At 41.5% G+C, this 26254-nt stretch overlaps 2 protein-coding genes across 2 annotated transcripts in view; both read right to left on the bottom strand.

The window, feature by feature from the left end:
• Positions 1-846: 846 nt before the first annotated feature.
• LOC108054284 (uncharacterized) lies at positions 847-6995 on the bottom strand. The gene is made up of 2 exons (XM_017137163.2): positions 6578-6995; positions 847-2706 (listed from the first exon to the last, which is right to left on the bottom strand). The coding sequence occupies exon 1, from the start codon at positions 6993-6995 to the stop codon at positions 6606-6608; it is 390 nt and encodes a 129-aa protein (XP_016992652.2). The 3' UTR covers positions 847-2706; positions 6578-6605.
• Positions 6996-7067: 72 nt separating this feature from the next.
• Positions 7068-26254, bottom strand: part of smal (smoke alarm) — a 40444-nt gene continuing 21257 nt past the window's right edge. Inside the window, exons 3-12 of the mRNA XM_017137162.3 lie at positions 24957-25062; positions 20345-20576; positions 20134-20281; positions 15174-15353; positions 12646-12785; positions 12257-12464; positions 8999-9214; positions 8568-8800; positions 7767-7905; positions 7068-7561 (exon numbers count right to left, since the gene is read on the bottom strand). Of these exons, the coding sequence (XP_016992651.1) occupies positions 7068-7561; positions 7767-7905; positions 8568-8800; positions 8999-9214; positions 12257-12464; positions 12646-12785; positions 15174-15353; positions 20134-20281; positions 20345-20576; positions 24957-25062 (2096 nt within the window). The remainder of the gene's footprint in view (positions 7562-7766; positions 7906-8567; positions 8801-8998; positions 9215-12256; positions 12465-12645; positions 12786-15173; positions 15354-20133; positions 20282-20344; positions 20577-24956; positions 25063-26254) is intronic.

The raw sequence follows: 26254 nt of genomic DNA, 5'->3' as shown, positions 1-26254 counted from the left end.
TTTTGATCCAAAGACACCTTATGTCCTTAATTTTTTAAATTTTTTTAATTTATCGAAATAAAATGGTGGCAGGCCTGGACACCGACCCATGTCACATTTTGTCGGCCTGTGTAATCCGTACAATATTACCAGGAGATGATACATTACAAAAACAAACTTTTAAAAACACGGGCGGCAACACTACTACTATTTTGACCGGAGCTGCATGCTTTTATGTTTTTTGACTATGTTTTCCCAAATTTGTTTTCCCTTAAAAAAAAATCCGAAAATTATTCTAAGTATGGGGCTTAAAAAATAAAGAGTGTATCTTTTGAAAAAAGGTGGCCAATTCCAGCATTTTTCAAACTTTGAAAAAAAATTCGTAACGAACTCAACAATCGAGCTAAATTTAAAAAGCATTAATTTGTTGCACAGTGTAATTTATGTCGAAAAATTAAAAAATAAAAGTCCGATTTTTAGAGGATACGACCACAGCCCAAACCCAAAATTTCTGCGGAATGATTTTCGTTTATAAGTCAGTCCTGTGGATTAAATGCTTAGGTTTTATATTCAAAAAGTATTTTTCTTTTTCTAGCAGAAGTAAGAGCCCTAATAAATTTCCGCTTTGGAAGGAAATAAAAAATTACTAAAAATGTTTCCAAGTTAATTATTAATCTTAAGATTCGAACTTTCGATCGAATCAATAAATCTTGCCGAAGAGCTCTTGTTAACTTCGCTATAAACAATATATAGTTGTACTATTTGCAAGCTAATACAGATAAATGATTATTCGCTCAAACCCCGCGATCGAACTTGTTTCCGAACTCACGTTCCATAGTTTATGAGTAAAGAAAATAAGAAGTGGTGTTTGCTGTTTAAATAATTGAATACTATATATTTGCCTTTGAAAATTGTACACATAATAAATGCATTTAAATTAATTTAGAAATTAAACTAGTCGGTCTATAGACCGCAAAGCGCACCGGAAATAAACAATTTATATGACATTTGCCGTGATTTCCGAAAGATCGAATAGTTACATTAGCATATAAGTTTTTACAGTGTACCTACTTTTATTAATTTTTACAAAATCTCTTTTTTTACTTACTGTCTAACTTTTATTTTATTAGCTTTCTTTTATGTTTCTATAATTTACACAAGTCTTGTGGGTAGGTTCGTGATTTGTTTATGCTCGATAGTAATTTTTCAGTGTCAGACAGTGTTTTATCATGCGGTGTTTGATCGTGTCTTGCTGGAAATGTGTAGTCAGGGGGCCAAAGCTGGCAAACCGTTGGTGCAATGGAAAGTTGGAAAGTTTAGAATTTGTGCAGAAAGTTGAGAAATACATAAGGACATATTCCGAAGCTTAATATTATTAAATACTTTTAAATATTGTTTTAACCTTTTGCTTAATTTTATCCTGTTATCTTTTTTCCTTGATAAAAACTTTTCAAATTTTTGCACAAACATTTTAAACATTGTTTGTGTGGATTGTGTGCCTGTTTGGTTTTCTTTTTTTAATGTTTTGCTATTTAAACTAATTTTTCTGTGTATGTGATGGGTGTAAAGTGTCTTGTCTTGTTTATATTAAACGCTACTTCCAACACGCCTATTGTTTTCCTATGTATATATCCGGCTGTTTAAAATTATTTTATCTTTGCTGCTGCTTTTTTAAACTACTACGAAGCTACTACGTTTAACTCTTAGGAAGTGTTCGGGTGATACTAATGCGCATTAAACTTAAAAGGAACATATACATGATTATCCGTTAATATTAATTATAAATACGATTTATTTTATTTCTATTATATCCATAGTGCTTTCTTTTATAGTCAGAGTCATTTGTTTGCGGGTAGTACGTTTCCATAAATTAAAGTTAGCTTTAAGAACTGAATACTCGCATCTGCGTGTCTATAAATAGTTGAATATTTAATCACAAATCATTGATGAAAACTTCATTTTACTTGGTTTAGGCGTAGACGCTCTGCACGCTATCTTGGTCCGTTAAATTCCGTTCAATTTTATCATCTTCTACCTCAGTCGAGGTTTTTCCTACGTAATTTCGCCTAACGTGTCGTTTCCATCTATAGCAAACAATCTATGTCTATAAGTTTATACACAGAAAATGTACAGTGGGACTTAAGTAGTGTAAGTGTAGGCTCTTATAGGGTTTAGTTCAGGTTTAGTCAGGGGTAGGTTCACAGGCATGTACAGTTAGTTTGCAGATTTTCAGAGTTCTTCCCGAAAGATTACTACAAGTTAATTAAATATTATTCTAAGCTAGTTATTCGTATAGGTGTTACTCAATATAATTTTTCTTGCTTCGTTTTATAAACAAACTGTGTCGCTAAATGCTAGACCTTAAATTCGTCTTAATATTTTCTTTAATTTAACTCATTTGCTATCATATGCATGTTGTTCATTATTGATTTCTAAACTCGTATATTTACAAGGTGTTTCTTAAATTTTGCATTACTTAAATTGTTGGCATATTCTCGACCTTACTTTAAAAATGATTGGTAGGCGTCTTGATTTCGTTTTCGATTCGATTTGCTTCGTTTCTTGTTTGCTCAGTGGGTTAATTGTTGGGGCTTAATTGTTCCAACTCTTTGTTCATCTTTGACACTCTGTCCGCTTCGCCATAATTGGCGGTTTTTTTCACTTGGTAGATCCAACATCTCACTAGTTCCTTTGCATAGTTCATCAATCTCAGTGAAGACGATCTATCTGCAGACGATATAAACAAGATTACGGAAATGGTGTTAATTTAAAATCAAAATGGTTACAATAGGCTTTTTGTATCTATACACACAAAAAAATTTGCTTGGTAAAATTGACCAACAAAGATAGTAACGTAACTATTTAAGTAGTTACATGTATTTTGTTTTTGCTTTGCGTTTGTGTCTTTGCTAATTGTGTGTATTTTGTTGTTGTGGAATAACTATTTACTTAGTAGAATTGACAATTTTGCTGGTTGGGGCCTGTTTGACAATTATAACAGTTGATTTAACCAAGTTTTTTTTGTGTGTATATACTTTTCGACCCTATAAAGTGTGTATATATATTTTTACTATGTCCGTCTGTCTGTATGAACGCTTTGATCTCGGAAACTATAGAAGCTAGAAGTTTGACACTAAGCGTGCAGATTCTTGGGGGCCCTACGCAGCGCAAGACTGTTTCACCAAGGTGCCACGCTTCCTCTAACATCCACAAACCGCATAAAAACTGGCCCAAAGTTTTGATGCTAAAATCAAAATGTAAACTTTAATGTATTTGTTTCGTCAATACCTATCGATTGAATTTAAAAAAGTTTGCCACGCCCACGCCCTTAACGCAAAAACCCAAATTTCTTCCTTGCATACCACTGCAGCCATGGTTGCTGCTAGGCGGCGCCGTCGTAAAAATTCTTGCTTTACTGTTGGTTAGTTGAGTAACACAAAAAAAAACTTTGTAAAATCAATCTAGAACAAGAAAATAACCCTTGCAGATCATTCCTATTAATTTACAAATCGCAAAAATTTTACATTTCCTTTTATTTTACATTAATTTTCCGGTCGTTTCTATATCAGCTATCACTATGGACGGCAGTCCACGTAGTGACGAAGCGCACCAGGAGAGTGTGCGAAGGCGACTACTATTATATAGCCGCAAAATTGAAAATCTGCTGTGATAGTCCGATCGTGTGTCCCGACTATCTAATACCCGTCACTCAGCTTAAGGGAGTGCGAACGCTGTACTCGGGTTGGTGTCCCGACTAATAATCGTAACTCAGCTAAAGGGAGTGCGAGGGAGATAGATATATAATTTTTGATTGCGTATAACTTTTTAATGAATGGTCCGATTTGAAAAATGTCTTCTACATTTCGATAGGTATAAATATACACAACAAAATTGCATTTATACTTCTCGGAAATCTTTAAAGATGTGGGCGCAGGACCCATTTTAAAATCGTTAGTGGGCGATTGTGGGCGTTAGAGGGGGCGTGGCGCTCGGCTAAAATAAACTTGCGCTGCGTAGGAAGCCAAAGAATATGTGTGGGAAATCTCAACCTTCTAGCTTTTGTAGTTTCCGAGATCTCAGCGTTCATACAGACAGACAGACGGACAGACGGACATGGCTAGATCGACTCGGCTAGTGCCCCTGATCAAGAATATATATACTTTATGGGGTCGCAAACGCTTCCTTCTAGCTGTTACATACTTTTGCACGAATTTAATATACCCTTTTACTCTACGAGTAACGGGTATAAAAAGATATGAACAAAAGACAATTTTGTAAAACTTTTTTTTTAGATTTTTTTTATTTTTCTCTAAAACGGCTCGAATGATTTTCTTTAAAACTTTAAACTGTATAGCCCTTGAGATTCCTTAAATTTGGTATATAACACAATACTGTAAAAAGTCACGTTTAAAAGTTATTTTTATACGAAAATAGCCACTTTTGCCAGCTCAAACTACTAACGCTCCCTGAGTATTGAATTTGGTGTGAGGGTATCCGAACTGTATTTTAGGGTCATGGAATCAGTAAATTTGCACTTAAGAGTTCCATATAGAAATCTTTTGTTCTACGACTTTTGGAAAAAGCCGCTACTTTAGCGGGAAAAAGCTACAAATAGCTACATTTCGTTAGTTTGTAAGTTCTACACTACTAAAGGTACAGACATGTGCTATAACTCGTTTAAAAGGTATTTTGAAATACTTCAACGCCTTTTTAACTTAATTCGTTAAAATACAATAGTTTAAAAATTATGATTTATGACCAATTTAAATTTAAATGTTTATATTAGCACCTATGAGAGCAAAAGTAAACAAACAAAAACTTCTGATATCAAATAAAAACACCTCTTAACGAGGTAAAAAACTAGTGACGATCGCACCTTCAACGTACAAAAGTTCTGATATCAACTGTTGTGACGAAAAATGATTTTAGATGCGACTAAATAAGTACGCTACCTAAAATTTATTCATTCGGCACGCTACAACAGAAAACTTTCGTGTAGATATTTTTGCATGTATTTTGTTGTTTTATTTTTTGGGGCCTTGAATTGTGACACCACAATTAATATCGTAACACAACTATTTTGTTCCTTCATGTATTTTATTGTTTTAAAAGTACAATTAAAAATTGTATGGTGTGTTTCAAAATTATACGACACCAACACACTTATTTTTTGAAAATTTGTAGCGTCGTTGTTGTTTATAGAAAGCGAAACATTTAAATGCAGATCGAAAGAACAATGTATGATGTGTACGAAAATAAAATACCACGCGTCCTTGATCCTCTTTTTAAGGATTTACAGCTAATTTTTCGAAATATAGTATATTTTTCGTTTATGTGCGATCGTTTCATAATTATACGACACCATCGATTTTTTCCGGTTCCAATGATCAAACTTGACCGAAATTTTTTTTCTGGTTAAATATAAACTAAAAGGTTCCATTTTGATAGTAATCCAGCCCAAAGGTCCTTTCAATCTTCAACCAATACATAAATATTGAATATGTCTCTCTACACCTTAAAAAAGTAGTTTTTCGAAGACATATCCCACAATTCGTCTTAACTTTTGTCTGGTCAATATTCTTAGCACTTTTGAATCAAATAAAAATCCCTTTCAGTTCATTACGTGCACGAAACAGACCTAAAAAATCATTTTTAATAACTGCCCTTTTGGAACAAAACCTGTTTTATTCCAAAAACATTTGATTTTGGCCGTCACTTTTTTGTCAAAATGCAAAAATTTGTTCTTCAAAACCTTAATAAACTTTCCACATTTCACGATTGGAACATTTGAAATGCGATCCCCAGTCTGCGCCACTTTGAAGTTTTTTCGAAATTTTTTCATACGAATTTGAGTGTTTTCTCCATGGGATTTCATTAAGGGGGCGCAGACTGGGGATCGCATTCAAATGTTTCAATCGTGAAATGTGGAAAGTTTATTAAGGTTTTGAAAAAAATCAAATATTTTTGGAATAAAACAGTTTGGTTCCAAAAGGGCAATTCTTACGTGCACGTAATACTCTGAACAGGATTCTTATATGATTCAAAAGTGTTAAGAATATTGACCAGACAAAAGTTAAGACGAATTGGGGGATATGACTTCGAAAAAAAACTTTTTTTAAGGTATAGAGAGAAATATTCAATATTTATATATGGGCCGAAGATTAGAAGGATCAAAGATCCAGCCCAAAGCTGGATTACTCTCAAAATCGAATCTTTTAGTTTATATTTAACCAGAAAAAAAATTCGGGTAAGTTTGATCATTGGAACCGGAAAAAATCAATGGTGTCGTATAATTATGAAACACCTTAAAATTAAGATTTTATTATAAGTTATGCCACGGAGACAAATATTATATTGTTTTCACATGAAATTCTTTGTTTTGGTATAACGATTAAATACAAACACAATCACCTTAATACGACTTTTAATAAAAAAAATATTTAAGAAATTTATGGTGTCGTATAATTTTGAAACACACCATAGGTCAACTACTTTTCTGGACTTAGAGTGGTTAGAGTATCCGACTCATAATCTGCGGCTATATTATATATATTTTTAATATTTAATAATGAAGATGGATAAAAGACCTTCGACTTACCTCAAATCCATTCAACATGGGGTTTTCATCAATGATACCACAGCCTTTTTTTTTGTGCCCTCATGACACCGTTTGCCATTCCGCCGCCTCCCAGCTCATTGTCACTTTCGTCCTTGGCGCCTTCCCTTCCATTGCCGCTTTCCCCTATTGACCTGGTAATATTGCCCGAAGTTTCGCCCGCGGCAGCCGCTGCCTTTGCGCCGGTCCTCAGGTGTACGCCCACCACTTCCTCGGCGGAGACGACTCCTTCCACGGCCTTGAGGTGCTGGCGCTGCTGGTGGCCATCGCGCAGGTGCTTGCCTCCTGGGGCGTGCTTGCCGTTGTGCAGAGTCAGGCTGTACTTGGGCTTGCTGGGGCCGCTTTCGTATCCGCCCGCCATGTTGGCGACCAGGCTCAAGTGCTGCGGCTTCTTCGGCATGGTGGTACTGCCGGCTGGGGCTGCGGCGACCCGCTTCGGGGCCGCGGCCACCAACTTGAGCGAGGCTTCGAACTAGAGATTGTCGGGGTAGCTGCGGAAGTTATAGGTCCTGGCCCGCTGGAACTCCGCTGCAGCGGCCGCCGCGGAGGCCGAGGAGCTGTTCCCGCTGCTGTACGGATTGATCATGGGGGCGGTGGCCTTGGAGTTCATGGTGCCAATGCCGTCGTCGTAGATGCCGCTGTGGTCCTGTCCGCCTGTGCTGCAGTGGCTGCTGTGGCTGTGGCTGCTCTTGCCGCCGCCGCTGCTCACCGTGTTCGTGTTGCTGCTGCAGCCGCTGCGCTCCGAGCCCGGGCCCTTGAGCGGCTTGAAGATGGCCGTGGTGGCGTAGTACTTCTCCATGGGTGGCGGCGGAACTGTCGGCGGTCGCGGGAAAATACTGCTCAGCGGCGGCGGCGGAGTCCGACGGACGTTCACGTAGCCACCACCGCCAGCCGCTCCACCAGCCATTTTCGACGAGGGCATGTAGTCCTGCATGTGGGGCACGGCGTAACCACCTTCCGGCACATCTGTGGGGTCGCCGAGCAGACGACAGGACAGCAAGGGGTGAAAAGAGCGGGGGAAAGGTATGCTTAGTCAGGGAAAATTGCCGCAGAAATGTATTTGCATTAGTTGCCGGCAACGCCGTATTTTATGACTCTTTGCGCCAGCCGGCGGAAACGCCCTCCGCCTGGGCTCAAAAGGGGTCAAGGGGGGTCGATGGGGCTTACACACCTGTATAATCGGGCGTCATATTGCACTGTAAATCATTAACCGCCGCGTAGCCATTTACACCGCTCGTGTACATGTTCACATTGAAGGGCTCGTGGTAGAGACTGTTTTTGCCTATCGAGTCGCTGTCATCCACGCTGGCCTAAAAGAGCAATAAAAGTAAATGAGAAAGAAAGTTAGTTTAATGGATACATATCGTTGGGAAAGCCACTCTCTATTCGGTAAAAAATGCTTTCAGAATCTGAAGCCAAAGAAATTTAAAGTCTTTTTTCCAGGGCCATTCGAGACAGACTTTTAACTTTTAAATTTTTCTTCAGCTTGTTATCCTAACACTCGACACATGGCCAAATAAGTCCCTTATCTTGGTCCATCTGTTGCTTCGACTTCTAGCCCGATAGCTCTGGTGCTGAAAGACCGTGTTTCGCTTTCTATTTCGATGATAAAGTTTGCCGCACACAGAACTCTTAATTTCCACTCGGGAAAAACTTCTTTCATCCAATTTTACTCCCCTCAGTGGGTTGAACTTTAAAGTTTCCCCCTGACTGGCCACTTAAGCTTGACCCCCACAAATCAACAGAGCACGCACACTGTCGTCGGGCATTGAAAAGTCCCTTTAAATAAATGCCGGACGGAGGGCTTCTCACGTAGGACTAAGCAGTGTGGAAACTCCACGCTACATTGAACAATTATGTGGAAATTCGAGAGAGGAATTTCCCGGCCACCACGCACACGTATCCCTGACCCCTACCCTAACCCCCATCTCCAGCTCCATATCCACCTCTACACCACTCGCAACCCACCTACCTTGATGCTGTTGCCATTCTGCCGGTGCTTGTCCACGTTGCCGCCGAGGGTGTTGGGATTGAAGCTGTACTGAAACGCGTCCAGGACGTTGCTGCCGCGGGCCCGTTTCGTCCGCGAGACAATGAACAGGATGATGGCCACCAGCAGGATGATTATCGTCGTCAGCACCACGATGACCACCCCGATGAAGTTGGCGTCGTTCGGCTCCTGATCGATGGGGCGTGGCGCAATTACTGCAATGAAAGCGGAAAAGAGCAAAGGGCAAATTGAAATTTAAATTAACAAAGGCGCGCGTCGAAACGAAATTAAATGTAAATATTGTTCAACTAAATAATTAGACAGCGTCCGAGGACGCGAAAAAACGAAAGGCCCGATCGGTAGCATTGCAAAAGTGATGGTAATTGGACTTATCGTGCTTTTCAGCCACTTACGCTGCGGCCCGTTGTTGAATTTGCTGTTGCCCCCAGAACTGCCGCCCGCCGTGGCCACGCCCTCTCCAAGACCCCCGGCAGAGCCACCCACTCCGTTGGCCTTGTTCTTGCTGGGCTGGTACTCGTTGCTCTTGGTGTCATCATGGGTATCCTGCGCCTGACTCGGAGAATTGCTGCGCTGCTCCTGCTCGTCTGTGAAATTCCCAAGGGCGGGCACTGAAGATGGTAAAATGAGAAAAATGTAAGGGTTACGTTGGGGATTATTATGTTGTACTAGTTATAAGATAATTAGAGAACGATCCACTTTGTGCAGAGAGCTTGGCGCCCCAACTCAAGTATTAATCCCTGAGCACAGCTACAACAGCTGGCCACCTTTAACGGGACACTGGTGCGTTTTCCATTATCCAGAGTTTACTTTGATCCCAAAGTTTTCCCATCCTAGCTTATGTTTTCTCGGCCTTTTTTGTATCTTGCAAACATCTTCGGGGTATGACAAAACATAAATGTTTGGGGTGAGCCCTGCTGTCTGTCCATCCGACAAAAACGTTTTCTCGAGTGGGTGACCTCGTTTCTTTGGACAGTAAATGGCGTAATTACTGTGCGAAGTTCTTTCGGGAAAGTGGCGGAGTTGAGGCTGCTGTTTTGAGTTATGTCCCTGCTTCTCAGACAGGACTGGATGGTGTCTTTTGTTTCGACCGAGCCATTGTCCCTCGGGTGGCAGGGTTTATTCCCGTCTGCTTCCCTCCAGCGAAGGGAGTAGCTGGCCTCACCCGACTGAGCGACCACAGAGCCATAAAACGTTTAAAATAATTAAAATATTTCGTGCCACATTTATCACACACACACAGGGAAAGGGGCTCCAGGGATAATGGCGAATATGCCGCATATCCTTTGCCACAGTGCGCAGATCTCACTGTTGTTGTCGCATGCCCTTTATAACTAATTCCCTTTGTGTGTCCCCAGGGCCTCTCTCTCTAGTGCCGCCATTGTTTTCTTATTTTTTGGCCTTTGCATTTTTAGAAACCTTTAAAAACGAGTATAGCTGCCTGACAGCAGGGACTGCAATCACCGCGAGCAAATCTCACAAATTGGGGTTAAATCTGTGTACACTCGCACAGTGCCTGATAAAAATATACGCATACACTCGAAAGATGCTTCCCTACTATTTTAAACGTGCGTTTCTTTTGTTTACCCTTACCCCAGTTTCTCGCCCTTTGAGGCCTGCACTCGAGGCCTTCCAAATAAAAAACAGCTGGTTGCCCCCGGTGTGCGTTCCGCCTAACCCTCAAACCATTCCAACCCACTCTATATACATACATAAGTAGTCGGATTCCATCCCAACTTGTCTTGTGTGCGTGACAAATGCTTCGTTGAGACGATTTTGTTTTCTGGATAGTCATGTAATTGCTGCAGACAAGCGGGCACGGTATGGCAGTTATTTTTTGTTTATTGTTTTATTTTTGTTTATTATTTGGTTATCCTTGGGTTTTGTTTTTGGCAAACTATTCAGGACTACTGATCGTCGGTACCATTCGAGAACTATTTCTGAGAAATACTAATAAAGCTCTAGCAAAAACTCCTGTGATGCGACAAAAAGTCGTTCCAGTGATACCTTTCGATTGGTATACTACTCGCTCTGATCGCACCATCAGTTTCGCAATATCTCCACGTGAGCTTCTTCACTGTGTGTACTATATGATCATAGGCTGCGTTCAGCAGAACAACATGATCACTGATGGATCAGTAATCAGTAATCAAGTTTGTTCTGCTGAACGCTCATGATACATTTCGACGACGTAAAAGTAAAATATATAACAAATATTGCGCGCGCAATTTGAAAATATATATTTTTCCCGCCCCCGCAACTGCAGCACTGCTCACAGCTATCGTGGATACATAAATATCAAAAATGGCTGAACAATTATAAAGAATTCCACCGAATTTATGGTTTTTTTTAAATTATTTTGTTAATAAGTTTCGATATTTCGACTATCGATACATGCCAGAAGTCATGCATCATGTATCAAGAAAAGGTAGCGTACTTTTTTTACGCTACCTGATCACTGATGCAAAATTCTTGCATCATGATCAGTGATCATGTGCGTTCAGCAGAACTATCGTAAGAAATCCATCAGTGATCAGTGATCATGTTGTTCTGCTGAACGCAGCCATAGTTTCTTCTACTCTGCAATGTAGTTTTTTTTATGATTTTACAATTTGTTGCCAAAAACAATCGCAATGTTAATGGTAAAATAAGAAGGAAAGCTATTTTTATACATAAACGCCTACAAATTCAAATTAATATTTATTAAATAACTATTTTATGTTTATAAGATCGGACAGCTATATTACATAGCTGCTATGGAAACGATCTACAAGGGTGTATAGTCTTGGCTTGCCTAAGCTAGCTTCCTTTTCTTGATTAATCCTTCAAGGTTGCTCAGATTTTTAACTGTCTCTCATCCTTTTCTCTCCCTTGTCCGTTTAATTGACTTGTACCCTTAATAAAACTACTAGATTTCCCTATCAGGGATTTTTCTCCCTGACCAAATCAATGTGCCATCTGCCCGGATAGTAAAATGCAGGAAATCCCTATTTATATGGCACGCTTTATTGAACTCATCAATCAAACTCGCCTGCTAGGGGAAATTATCCCTCCACCCTATTTCGCACCTAACAACGGAGGGATTGACGTTGATTCTGCACCGAAATATATAAGCGATTTTTGGTTCACTGACCGAAGCGATCTGCTCAAATAAAGTAATTTGTGCCGTAGGGTTGAGCCCGGGATTGAGCCTTTTAATCGGAGCCTGTCAGGATATTCATACAAAAATATGTTGAAAATGCAACGCATACCTCGAGTTTCAGATGTGGATATATCCACCCTAAAGTCTTATATTGTTTACATTTGCAAGCAGACGGGTTGTTCGCATTCAATTGACTTTGGATTTCAAGCCAGGAGGAAATGTTTGTGTTCGTTTATCTCTGGGCTGTCCCTTCCCCTAACCTATCCGCTCTTCTCTGAGGTCTATTGTTATTGGCCAAAATGTTGGAAAAATGTTTTATCCATCCTAAGAGTAATGCATTGCTTTCCCTCCCATCCGTTGTGTTGTCGCATAATCGAGAGTGAAATGAAGCTGAAAAATGCATTTGTACGCATGCAATGCTTTTCCTCAGACTGCCTGCTTCAGTTGGCAAAGCAATTCCCTGCCAGTTTCACTTATTTTTGCATCCCCGCATCTCACGTACTGTACTCACCGGATATAAAGCTGATCTCCGACAGCATAATCCATTTGACGGCAAAGTACAAATTGATTTTCAAATATTTGCCCACTCGATGGTGCAGCTTAATAGTCACATCGCGGGCGTGATCCATTATGGTGTCGGGCATATAAGAGAACTGCACAGGTTCCCCCGAGAAGTAGCGCCCGCCAATGCTGAAGAAGACCTTGGCATGCACAAATACCTGAGATACATAAAAAAGTTTTGCAATTGCTTAACATGAATATAGACTATATGCGAAAATAAATACTACTATACTTCGAGTTTTAAGAAAGTTGGAATAATTTGAATTGATAAAATGAATTTCAATTAATTTACGGATAGAAGTTTATGACCACTTTTAAAAAATGGGATTGGACACTCACCTGAACATCCTTGGTGAACATATTGTTCGTGTGGAGCACGATGGCACTGAAATTGCGAACCGTATCGAATTCAAAGACAATTTCCACTGGTTTTCCCAGCAGTCCCGGCGTATCGTTCCGCCAGCCAATCCATTCATAACCTGAAATGAAAAAAAAGCCATCAAAATGAAATAAAATGAACATTTCACATGTCAGCCCAGGGAGGGGGAAATCAATAGAGCAGCCCTGAGGGGGACTGACATGTAAAGCTCTTTAAGCCCCCGACCTGGCATTGCCGATGGCACATTTGGGGTGAAGTTTTCCCCAAATGCCCGAAAACAAATAAATGCTCACGGCAGGCACACGAACGAGGGTTTGGGTTGGGGGTAGACTCTGTACATATAACTAGAAATAATGGCCAATGCGACATTTAAGCCATTTTTTCTGCTGCTGAGCCTTGTTTGCGTGGCCCTAATTTCAGTGGAATAACGAGTCCCCTACGTGGTGGTTTATGGAGGACTTCGGGGGAGTGGGATTTAGTGAGGGGTTCTTCCGCAAGAGTCATGCAATATTAGCTTGCAGCCACTGTGGCTATATGCCTATGGGATTCAGAAACAAGACCTAACCAGAATTTATGCAATACCTCCTTGGAAAGCAGTAGGGGTCACCCAGTACGACCCAACCCGGTCGAGTATTGATTCCCACTTAGCAAGCACTAGTAAGTAAGCAAAGACGAGCATATAGCTCCCATGAAAGTGGAGATGTGGTAGTGCCGGGAATCGGAATTATGCGCCGGAAACTTTCTCGTTGCAGTGCGCTGCTTTTACGGCTCCGTCTCGACCTCATCTTGAATTGCGACAGACATAGCGACTGCATGTCTAATTGTCTAACCAAACTTCTCTTCTGGGTAAAGTTCTCAATAATTTCGATTATTGGCCATTTGCCAGTCCATGAAGAATTCATGGAATCGCGGGCGGAGCACTGAAAAGGAGCGACATGGAAAAATATAAACTGGCAAGCTTCGCAAATTCCCAAACTTTTGCATTTTTGGGGCGGAAATGAATGCCAGTGCTGCCATAAATTATCAACTGTGCATAATGTTTACATTTTTTCTGCCAGTAGTGGAATGGACGGGGATTTATATTTTGGGTTGCTATCTGGGCAAGTTTTACGCGACGCCAGCAAATGGTCCAAAGTTATTATTTATTTTTGTTTATTGTGTTGTGTTGTGCAGTCAAATTATTTGCGAAAGCCAAAGTTTTTCCCCACGCGCCGCAATCGGTGTTCAATGAAGTGAGCTTTCAGCGGCGCAATGGGGGTTAGACGTTGCCCTATGCTTTTTCTGTCGGTGAACTTTTGCCATTATTTGATGTTAATCAGTTTCTTCTGCTGCTGTAAGTCTTGACTGCTTCAAATGGCCTTCGACGTACTGTGGGCCTTGTTTTGTATTAGGTCGAAAAAGGCCTAATTCAAGACTTTTTTGTTGTGCTAAATACATTATTTTCATACTATCGAAAATTTACCACGATTTAATTTTAATTTTCAAAAAATCTGTCATTTGAACTATCGAAAAATTAAAGGGAAAGTATTTACGATTTTGGTCGTATTCTCTTCTACTCTGCGATATAACATTCTTTTAATATTTCAGAATTCCGAAATAAATTTAACCACCCTCAGACGAATATATTATATAGCTACCGTAAGAAGGTTAACAAAATTAATGTGAAAATATTATTATTAAGTAGTTAATAATTTGCTGGCTTAAGTTTCCTTCCTTCTTTTGAATTAGTTTATAAGATATATTAAAAAGGTAACATTTTTACACGTAGACCGATCAAAAAATGAAGAAAAGAAGATATGATGATCAATTCTCTGAAATTAGGTATAATTTTTATCTTGATACGGGGCTTATCACTTTAACATGTCCGTTCGTTTCGAAAATTGCTGTCTGTGGGTTGGAAGTCATTGTAATTTTATGCTGTATGTTTTGAAAAATGCTATTGACCATGCGCATATCAAATTATTCCTTACGTGTTATTCTTTTTGTGTACAATAGTCGGCATATTTATTAAAAAATTAAATCTACTCATATTTTGAAAGTATAATTTAATTATTTAATTTGACTCCTATAAAAAGAGCACTTTAATTCCGTTTTAATCACCCAAAAAGGTTCTTAAATGTTTCTTTCTAAAGGTGCCAAAATGTTTATATAATAAGTCGAAATATCAGTAGATTTAACTTTATAATCTGTCAAAATAATTATGACGACTAGTGTATAGCATAAACAAAGTTAGAGTAATTAAAAAAAAAAATTTAAATGTACCACAGTACATCGAGTAAAATTTGAAGGGGCAAATAGTTTGCAAACGGAAACCGGAAAAAAACTATTTTGCCCAAGGAATTTTCATATTTTCGGGAAATTAAGAGTAAAATTTGAAGGGGCAAATAGTTTGCAAACGGAAACCGGAAAAAAACTATTTTGCCCAAGGAATTTTCATATTTTCGGGAAATTAAGACACAAGAATCTTGTTCGTGGTTCAGTTACTCACCCTTGCCAAATCCGTGGATGTCGGTGCGGAAATTGTCCTTGCCCTTCTGTCCGTCCACCAGTTGACCAAGGCCATCCACATAGCGATCGCCCTGCTCATTGCCATCGTAGGTTTTATCCGAAAGATCCACCTCCATGCCGCGCTGCACGCCCTTTGGAATGCTGTAAGACACGATGCCCTCTGAAACGGTTCAAAAGAAAAGCGTCGAATTGAAAATTGAGTGGGGAAATTCTCGGAATTTAAACAAAACAAGAAAGGAAGCTACCTTCGGCCAGCCGAACCTTACATACCCTTGCAGATAAAGTAATGCTCACTCGGTGCTGTTCCAGGGATTTCAGATTCAGCGTTTCTATTTTTGAATTTTGTTTTTAAAGAGTCAAGAATTAAAACGCCAACTTCCTACAAAACAATGAATTTTCTTATATATCTTTGAATATTCCTATGGGAGCCTTAAGATATAGTGGTCCGATTCGGCTCGCTCCGACATATGTACTACCTGCAATAGAAAGAAGACTTTCGGGAAAGTTTCATCGCGATATCTTTAAAACTGAGAGACTAGTTCGCATAGAAACGGACAGACGGACAGACGGACAGACGGACCGACGGACAGACGGACAGACGGACAGACGGACATGGCTAGATCGACTCGTCTAGTGATGCTGATCAAGAATATATATACTTTATGTGGTCGGAAACGTCTCCTTCACTGCGTTGCAAACATCTGACTGAAATTATAATACCCTCTACAAGGGTATAAACATTAAGTCGAAAACAACGAAACCTGAGAGGCTGCTAGAGGGGATTGGGACGCTGAAATCACGCGTAAGAAATGTCAAATACTTGTTTCGCGTCATGTAGGGAAGACAAATGTCTGACAAAGGCTGACTTCTGCGGTCGTACACCTAACGAAAAATTGATAATAAAATTACAAAATCATTTAAGGACAGATGTTTTTAGTTAAATCTCTATAATAAATCAGAAATAATAAAAAGCTTGGATAATAAATATTTTAATTTAACTAAAACTGGCCAGGTGTGATTCTGGTTTTGAGGTTGTTTCAATCTTCAGTGTAGGTGCCCCGAATTTCTTTGGGCCTTAAACCGCCTGAAATTAAAAGTTTTTACTCTATACTCCCTCAGGACGGAGCGTCATAATACGGCAGAGAGCTCTCGCAGGAGTGGTGGTGGATATTGAGTTACTTGAAACATAATTTCGTTCTGTGGCCACTTTAGTCTCGCTCACACCCTCCTTATCTGTCATTTGGTTTCAGTGGTTATGTTGGTCATTAATCGAAAGGGGGTCGGAAAACTTCCTTGGTGTAGTTTTTCAATGTCAAAGTCAAACGCTGGGGAGGAGGCTCGCTATTGAGTCATGTTCATTTAGCAATGTGCTTTCTTCACTTTTTGTTGCGCGTTGGTTTTAGGGGATTAGCCATCAAAAGTAAGAGCGAAACCCAAGTAACATACAAGCAGGGGCCATCCAAGGCTTCGATCCCCAAAAAAGACAACTGCGGCCACCAATCTGCCACCACTCGCAAACAAACACCTGACACTAATTACAAAATCGAATAGCGTCCACTCCGCCCACGAAAACAATTACGCCACATCGAAAAAACCAACAACCGGCGGCACTCAGGGTTGCCAGGCACTCGATATAATTAAACCCCTGAAAAAGTAGGGTGCAACCATCGATGGAAGGGGAAACTTGTACACACGTTTAACTAATTCACTAGAGTTTCTATTTTCACAATCGGGTCACGTGGTAAACAGGACACCCGGACAAACACTCTCACAGGATAGATAGGCAAAACAAGTCGGCCGAAGGAATTTTCCAATAATTACCAAAAATCACATAATTACACATAATTAAGGCAGTCCCACCATTGGGCATATGTAGATAATGATGATGGGGCGCTCAGGTGGGCAGATGACCGTTATCGATCACAGGAGTGGGAGATACGTTCGAATGAAAATAATAATTATTATTCAAGGACTTCGGGCTGCTTTAATTACACGAGTTACGGCGGAGCGGGGAGATAAGTTCTCCGATTAAGCCGAATGTAAGCGTTATATGGCATATTTAATTAACTGCAGAGACATTTAAGGGAGCGCGTTTCACAACTGCGTTGCTGCGACAACATTCGCGCAATGTCAGGACAGGAGTGTAGCACTATGGGGCTCTGTGGGGACTTGGGGGCAAGGAGATGGCTTCCTCCCACCTCCGCTGTCTGTTTGCCTCGTTACTCGCGTGCCCGCATGCGATACTTATTTGCGTGTCGCGACAGTCGGAGGACCGGTGACGGGACGGGACTCATGCTGCCAAAAAATGGGCAAAGTAAGAAGTCCCTGCTTAAGTGCGTGGAGCAGTTCGGGGCGGCTTGCGAGGGCGGTGAACGGCCCCGAAGACAGCAACTGCAACATATAAAAGCAATTTTTCTCCTTTTCTGGATGTGGCACGCAAGCCAACGGTAGCGGCAACAATGTCAACTCGCTTCTTGCTGATGACTCAAATTGAGGATTCAAGATGGATGGCTGAGTGGTCCCAGTGGACTTGATGGAACTCAAAGGGAATTTCAAAATAAACTAAAATGTGGACGAAACACTGCCCGGGGCTTGAAACACTAGGCAGTTTCAAGACCATTTCCCCTCCCCAGCCTGTAGAGACTCCCACCTGGTATCTCGACTTTCAATTTTCCAACCTCCAGCTAAACTTCTTCGGTTCGCTGAACGTTTCAACACCAACATAGCTAGCCACTAAGGTAGTGCCCTAAAATAGGTATAAATTATGGGCCCCTGAACAGTGGGTACCATAAATCCCGGGCTTAACGCTAATCAGTTGCTGCATTTATAATGCACTTGAGCATTCACATATGCATACCCGTTTCGATTCCAAGAGCCGTTGTTAAATCATAACAAATTCGAGCTTAGGCATGTTTTGGATGTCCAAGTGGAAGATAATCTCTGACGCCCAACCCGAACTTTTTTCTAACGATTGTGGCGCTTAGGCCTAAACTTCCCAAATCCAAACACTTCGGGAGCGGTCCAATTTATGCCCCTAGGTGGGGTCAGGTCAATTCAAATTCAAATTCCAGCGGTTTCCAAATTTATGGCTGGAATTGATAAACAATTATGATTTGCGACGGTGCTCTTTTGAGAGGATTAATGATCGGGTAATGAAATCGCCGCAGACATAAAAAATGGATTTATTGATTTCTTTGCCCACTGTCCGGCTGTCTGGCACTTGTCTAGACCCATCTGCTGCTTGCCACTGTGCCCCACTGTAAGCGCAATCCATTTCCATCTTATCTTGTTTAATTTGCATATGAAATGCGCCATGTCGGCCCTCGTGTTCACATTCCCCCTGGCAAATCAAATGATAGCCCGCAAAATGTGAGCGGTCAGGAGTTTGCATGTCTGCCAACCCCAAATTCCCCGTTCCGGCACAAGTGGGCGTGCCGCAGTTCTAGCCCGGCTCCCGCGCACACAAATGGCGCCACTTACCAGGGGACCTGGGACCAGGGACCGAGCTCCCAAGCCCAGCCGCCATCTCCTAGGCCCGGCCGAAAACCCTGCGTTAATTTACAGAATAATTTTCAACTTCCGCGCCTTTTCCAGCTCTTTGGGGAACTGGCTTTACAAATTGTCATTAGGCGCGTTTTGCTGGCCAGCTTCGTGTTATCGCTGCCAGTGGAGAACTCGGCTCTCAACCTATGGAAATTATAGAAAAATGTGTTTGTCCAGACTTGTTTCTGACTCCTGCACTACTTGACAATTGCGTGCAGAAATCGACAACGTAGAGGTTGGGAAGGTAGACCAGGTTGGTCATGTTGTTTGGCTACACTGGGAAGAACTAGAAGGAAGAGTTATGTTCGTTAGGAACCACACATGTATGTATTTAAATTATTTTTTTTTAATTTAAAAGATGCAATGAGGTAGAAATACATAGGTAATGCCTTAAGCCACTAGTATGTTACACATTCACTACATCTGGTAATCAATTGTAGGCTCTAAATTTGAAGTGCATTTAGTTGTTTTGGCGCTTTCCTCTTTTAGTTGTTTTCAGACATCAGTCGGGACATAGTGTTCAGCCTGCCCGGCAGGTCGTCGTCTGGGATTTCGATTTCGGTCGGGTCTAGCCACGAGCAGTGGTATGGTATGGGATGTTTTTCCAATGTCTGCACGCGATATATTTCAAGTACAGTGCTCATGCCGGTATGAAGAAATCCCGACAAGTCAAGTTACGGTGCCCATATGTTGGGAAAAAAAATCAGAAATGCGCCACATTTCGTTTTATAAAGCGTAGCAGTCACCTTGATGGGATTACGTGGTCCGGCCAGACGTTGCTTGGAAATTTATTTTACTGGGGTGCGAATAGCTCTCAAACTCAAGGCTTAGATTTGCTTTTGGGTCATGCGATTTGGGGAGACTTTGCAGGCTTTCGTGGTAGAAGCTTATAATGCGGTAATAAATAAAAAATATGCAATTCGGGGGAAAAATAAATTTTCCTCAGAAAAATTAATTAAATCGAATTCTAAAATTATGGCCCCTTTACCACAATAATTTAAATAAAATTGAATAAGCACAGTCCAAGAAACCATAAAAGTATGGAAAACAAATGAAAGTATTAGATACGAAACTATAAGTGATGTCCTGAATTTGAGTTAAGAACCGGAGGTCATGCCGCCCCTTATAACGTATTCAGAACCTCTGCACAATCTACATTCTCTACGCCGGCACTCACAGCCCAAGGGAATCGGCAACTTCCATGCTAATGTCTGTCCACAAGCAAATCGAGCGAACATTTAAGCCGCCTTTTGCTGATCTAATTGCAAACAAGCTGCCCCCCGGTACTGCGGAATGATAAATTAGCGCTGACACTAAAACTCTGTTAGCCTCTCCGCACTATTATTGCTCATGTCGGACTCTTATCGCCGCGCCTTGAATTTTCCGATTCGACTCACCTTCCCATGGACAACCGACGATCTCGGCCCGCAGACAGACAGTTCGGTCATACTGGCCATATGGATAGATGCGGATCTTCGAGGCGAAAATGATTGGCTGCAGGGCGTTCTCCACCTCGCTGTACGTGTTGATGTTTCCGGGCAGAATCTGCGGAGGAACGAGGATCGGGTTAGCTGGAAATAGAGCTGGACTCGGATGGGTGACACCTACCTCCTTGCCCTGGATATTCTTCCAGCGCTGCCACTTGTCGAAGCCCGGACGCCAGTACTCAAGAACATAGGCCTCAGTGTACTCCTGGCCCTGGCCCTTGCCAAAGCGGCCCTGGGTCCGGATCGCAGTGATCACGTGGGTATGCAGCAGGTCGACCTGCAGATACTCCTTGAGGGCATTCGACACCATGTGCTTGGGGCACCAGGCACCTCCATTATTATCGGTTTTCAGTCTGAAACGAGAGGGAGTTGGGAGAACTTTCTTAATAAGACTCCGTCTGCGGTAGCTGCGAGAACCAGTTGCTGGGAGGGGGAAATTTTTATAAATTAATTGACATTAAGCGTTCGGCACCACATGAAGCCCCACCACCAGCCCCGACGCAAAACCCAAACCCTACTCGAACCACTGGCGTTTGTGGTGCGTCGTCTGGCGGCTCGTCTCGTTCGTTAAGCTGTTTGCGGTTTTAGACACAGCAGGATGTTGTCTGTGTAATTAAGGATTAATTTAACCTATTCCCGGACAGAGGACAGAAGACAGATGCGGACGAGCTTTAAACAATTTTCAGCCAGTGGAAGCCATCGATACGTTAACCACTTCTACTTCGAGTTTCGGTTTATATTTCAATTAAGTTTTACATGCTTGATTGCGTTTCGGCTGCCTTAATGCCCGGCCATTACTCATGGAACTGCTACATTGCTACAAAGCCTAGACTCGCTTCGATCGGAGTCGAGTCAAGTCAAGTCAAAGACTCGGACTCCTGGCCTCCTGTCGTCGTTGGTTTCGTGGCAAATTGCTTCATTTGGCCGCTTGTCCCGGGCTCCGAACCTGTGGATGCCAGCGGGCTATTGGAATTGAATTCGATTGCGATGTTTATTTACTGGCCAACTGGGATTATAAGTGCATGCCTCGAAATCTTTAAGAAATGTTCATGTCCCGCCTCTGCCTTCGGGGAGAGCCATTAGTAATGTGCTTCCGCGTACATTGAGACATCGCTTAATTTGAGCCAAGCGATATAAGCAGTTTAAAAACAAATGATATTCCGGACACTCTTTTGGCCGACACTCTTATGACAGTTTTTAAATATTTCTTTCTGAAGTGCCCCAAGTAAGCACCACGGCCTTCTTGCAGTATTCATTACCAACTGCAATCACTCTAAAGAGCGGGGATAAAAGTCTCTTCATTGGAACACTGGCGAATTTTAATTATATTACTCCCACAGCCAGGCAAAAAGGTCAATTTAATCTTCATAAAATAAGGTTTCCTTCTCTCCGCCCTGCTCCACTTCATCATCCCCTTCCTCTCCTTCTACAGCCCAGAGGCAGTCGGAATAAAGAGTAGAGAGAGGAGCGTACAAACATCATTTAAAATGCTAATATCCGCAGTTATGTGCATTTCAACTTGACTTTAATTATTGTTATTGCCAAAGTTAACAATCTGCGCCACCGTCGGCTGCTCATTTTCAGCGCTGATGGACTGGCTAACTGCCTCTTCGTTGTGAGGGCCCCTGGACGTGGCCTCCAACTTCTAATCGGAGGAGGGCTCCGATTTTTTCTCTTCTCGCTATTCGTAATATGTAAAAGGTTGTAAACTTAATGGCCTGACGGTCGTGGACGATGGGCGCGGTAATGAAAATCAAACAGCGCCAACTGTCATTAAACTAATCTCCGTAATTCAATAGCCCCAGCCGGACCACAAACCGTCATCGCAGTCATCTCATGGCCTCCTGAGGGCTCTGATCCCTTGCAGTGATTTGTCGTAAGTGCATGTAGTGCCCCCTCCCCGAAATGAATTACGGCAAGTTTCTTTCGAGCACATCTTTTTGCAGCTAGTTAGTCTAGTTAGGTAAGTGCACGGCAGCCGCAAATTATAATGCTGCCTGCACTTTTGAACTTTACTGGTTGACTCTGAGGAACTTTCGGCTAAGCAAATTGCAGCTTGCCTGATTGGGCATTCCGTGGAGTTGAGGGAGGGAATCGAAAGACAAAAGAGAAAGTTGCTGGCTCTGAGGAGTTTCAAGAGTTTTTGCTGCCTGTGCAGGGGGTTACTTCGGAGGACCCCAGTGTTTTCTAGCAGCGAATAGTTGGGCCACCGAAGGAAAATTAGTGTAAGGTGAATTTGGAAAAGTTTTGCAATTTCAAGTGGAGCACTCTTTAATTAGCGGTCGAAGGAACGGAACTCAGCTTAATAAATATATCTGCTGCCAGTCGGTTGCGCTTTGCATTTACTCTTCAGGCACTTAGCATCTCAGGAATTGCAGACAGACAACTGCTGTCGATCCGAGCCAGGGAGCGACTACCAATATCTCACATCCTCAGCCACGAGCTCTGCAGGCGAATCGAAGAGCTTGAGATCTCCGATTTCCCAGATGAGTCAGTTGGCACCGACCTCCGGCTATAGCGTCTGCCCGCATGGCAAACTTATCAAAGCCAGTCCGATTTCCACTTTCGTTCCCCGCACCTTGTTTTCGCCTGACGGTGCAAGCTCAAATCCGTCTGTCCGCCGCCTCCTTAGTACAAATTCCGGTTAATCTGCCTCAGAAAGAAATAGCGGCGAACCAAACCAAATATATTTTGTTTATCTTCGACGTGCTCAACACGCGCTGTCTTTGTGGCTATATTTTAGTACCTCCATAAAGGGGTAATGTTAATGATGCCTTTGTGGTGGTGCATGGATGTGTGAGAGTGGTGCCTTGGTTGTCAGTCGGCCTGGCACTAGAGTGTTTTTTAAGTGCATGTCCATAAAGGCGAACAGAACATTCTTACGGGCAGCCAAGTAAAAGAAGGGCTAGGAATGAATCTTTGCCTAACTGCATGTGCGATGTGTTTGCATTGATTTCTGGCCATAATTCATGCGGTAATTGACATGTTTATGGCTCTGAATGTGCTCACCCACCCCGCCAAGATATTCCATACTAATTACACGACAAGTCAGGCCCATCTGATGGTGTCATCAATCATGGCTGCGCAACGGTCAGCGCAATTGCGAAACTTCCGCTTCAATCTCTGCCCCGCATCGATTCACTTGGAGCTTCCTGCCTATTACCATCCGATCGCAACCCAAGCTAAGGGCCCTTTTGTCTATACGCGACAATAAAATGTAAACATGGCTGATAAATTGAAATTAAACCAAACTCGTCTATGGAAAGGCAATCGTCTTTTACTTCATTCCTCGTTCGTTGTCACAAAAACCCGCTTGAACTTTGTCTGTCTGGGAGGGAAAACGAGTTTGTGCATTTCAGAAATCGCATTTAATTAGCTGGGTAAAGGGCTGCCGACCTTTCTTCGCGTGTCCCCTGATGTCACATCCATTAAACGGTGGCCATGTCGATCCGCTGCCTACTCATGGATAGATTTTCCACTGGCAGAGAGATGATCTTTGATTGCCCCAAAAGGGCGCTAGCCGATCATTAACCACTATCTTCTCTGCTCGCCGGATATGCAAAACCTGGCCTGGTATTTGTTAGAGTTCGATTTCGGGGCTTTGTGTCTGGACTGTTTGGTATTTTAATGGGCAAACTGTTTGTGTCATATCATAAACTTCCTTGTCATTGCCAACAGCAGAGTGAGCTGTGGCCAAAGATTTCTATTTTATTGGCTCTGCCTTTAGTCCATAGCTTAGTTAGTCCATAACTAACGAAGTTGTCTATAAAATTAGCAATTAAAAGATCACGCCGGACGGCGGCATCCTAGATAAGGCCCATCTCTAACTTTTAAATGCCTAATGAGCCGGGTGGTGTGGCAGGAACAGGGGCGGAATCGTAAACGATTACAAAGTATGGGTCTGCTCTGCAACCAAAAAACTTGACCGCAGACGATCTTGATTGTATATATTTCTTGTAAGGCTGACACTTTTACGTTTCGAAATTACACAAAAAAATATATTTGCGACTGTTTAGCAGTGCAAACTTGTAGCCTTTGGATACTAAATAAATAAGTCTAAATAAATGTATTTTTAGTGCGCAGTGTTCACCAGTGCTGCCATCACTCAGCTTGAAAAACAGGGAAAAAAAGGACAAAAATTTTTAAGAAAGGACAAAAAAAGGGACACAAGTAAATGCGCCTCCATTTTTTTGTTTTACCAATGGGTTATATAATTACTTAATTTAAATGGATTTTATATTAAATTCAATTATGTAATGACCTACTGCGCCCGACTCACATCCTTCTTTGTTTGATCATTTTACCATGGTTAATTTTTGTGCGTATACGTAATAATCTAAAATTATTAAAATAATAAAAGCATTTCAAGTAACTATATTGGTAATACAAAAAAATGCAATATCTGCGTCAAACCCGAATATAGAAAATCCATCGACTGCTTTACGTCTCTTTGATAATTTGTAAAAATAATTATTTTTTAAGTGCCGAACTGTAAGATTGATGGTTAAAAATGCGTTTTAGCATATAAAAACAGGTTTACACATTTTCGACTGGCAAAAATAACACTCAAAACCTTATTTTTGAAAAAGGGACGGATAGGGGATGTTTGAAATTTTTTCCGGACAAACCCGTTAAAAAAAGGACAGATCTGTCCGGAAAGAGGACAAAATGGCAGCACTGGTGTTCACGAAGTTAGGGTATTTTTAAGATTACCGTGTTTTTACGCCACTTACCTTGCATGTTGAGGTCCAACAAAGCCCATGTCATGCGCTGAACTCGCTGTGATTTGAGCATCTGTTATGACTAACGACTCCATGCCCAGGGGCACATTGCACGTGGCTGTAAATAAACGGGAAATTTAAATGTATTTTTAACGTTAATTAATGACGACGAAGGCAAAACATGAAATGTAGGTATTTAAATATAGAGGCAATGAATTGTAGTCTGCGCAACGCCCCGAATATATCAAGAAACGTCAAGTGTCAGTTTTTGTTTTTGACGATCGCAGGAAGAAAGATGCGTGTTAATGCCCATGCCCGGTCACATTCCCAGCAATCTCTTATTAGGAAAATATAAGACCCTCTTAATCATTGCCAAAGTCATCTTTGGTCTGGCAGAACGTCAACTACTTTTCTTAATTTATTGCCCACCAATTGCATTTGCCAAAGCAGGCAGACTCTCCTCTCACTTTCCTTTGATATGGGAGGAGCCACGAATCCCCAGCTCTGCGCCTGACAGTCCACTGGTGACATTTTCGACAGAATCAACACTGATTTGACATGACTTTTGTTGCTCCAGCGCAGCAGCCTCGTCACGGACCAATCCCACTTTTGATTTCCTCCACCAAGGTTGCGAGCATTCGCTTAGAAGTTTATAAATAATCACACGGGAAAGTGTGTGGATCAGAGGCACGACGATGGAAGAGGATCATCAAGATCTGGGGAGAAGTCAGCCAACTAATTTAAACTGAACTTTAAACGGCGGATTGTAAGCCAATTTATTTATTTATTTATTTCGCCAACAGACTTCATGTTCTTTACTGGCTACTTAACTAACTCTTAACTAATTACTAATTCTAGAGAAATATAATAACAGGGCTTTCTTGTTGCTATCCCTGGACGAACTTGGGTCCAATCGCATGCTAAGTGGCAGACTGTTGAAGAGATGTAAAGCTCTGTACATAGGCTCATTTAGTGCGTAATTTGTTCAGTGTGTAGGGATAAAAAAAGGTTCAGTGGTTCTTAGAGCCCTACTAGGCACGGATAGGCTAACAATACTAAGCAAAATAGGGCAATTTTGCCGGAAAGTACACACAAAAAAATTTGCTTCGTAAAATTGATCAACAAAGATAGTTACGTAACTATTAAAATAGTTACGTGTATTTTGTTTTTGCTTTGGGTTTGTGTCTTTGCTAATTGTGTGTATTTTGTTGTTGTGAAATGACTATTTACTTAGTAGAATTGACAATTTTGCTGGTTGGGGCCTGTTTGACAATTATTACAGTTGATTTTACCAAGTTTTTTTTTTGTGT

This window comes from Drosophila takahashii, chromosome 2L, assembly GCF_030179915.1.
Source record: "Drosophila takahashii strain IR98-3 E-12201 chromosome 2L, DtakHiC1v2, whole genome shotgun sequence".
Classification (NCBI taxonomy): Eukaryota; Metazoa; Arthropoda; class Insecta; order Diptera; family Drosophilidae; genus Drosophila; species Drosophila takahashii.
Note: the sequence above shows the minus strand (reverse complement) of the source record. Positions and strands in the feature narration are given on the sequence as shown.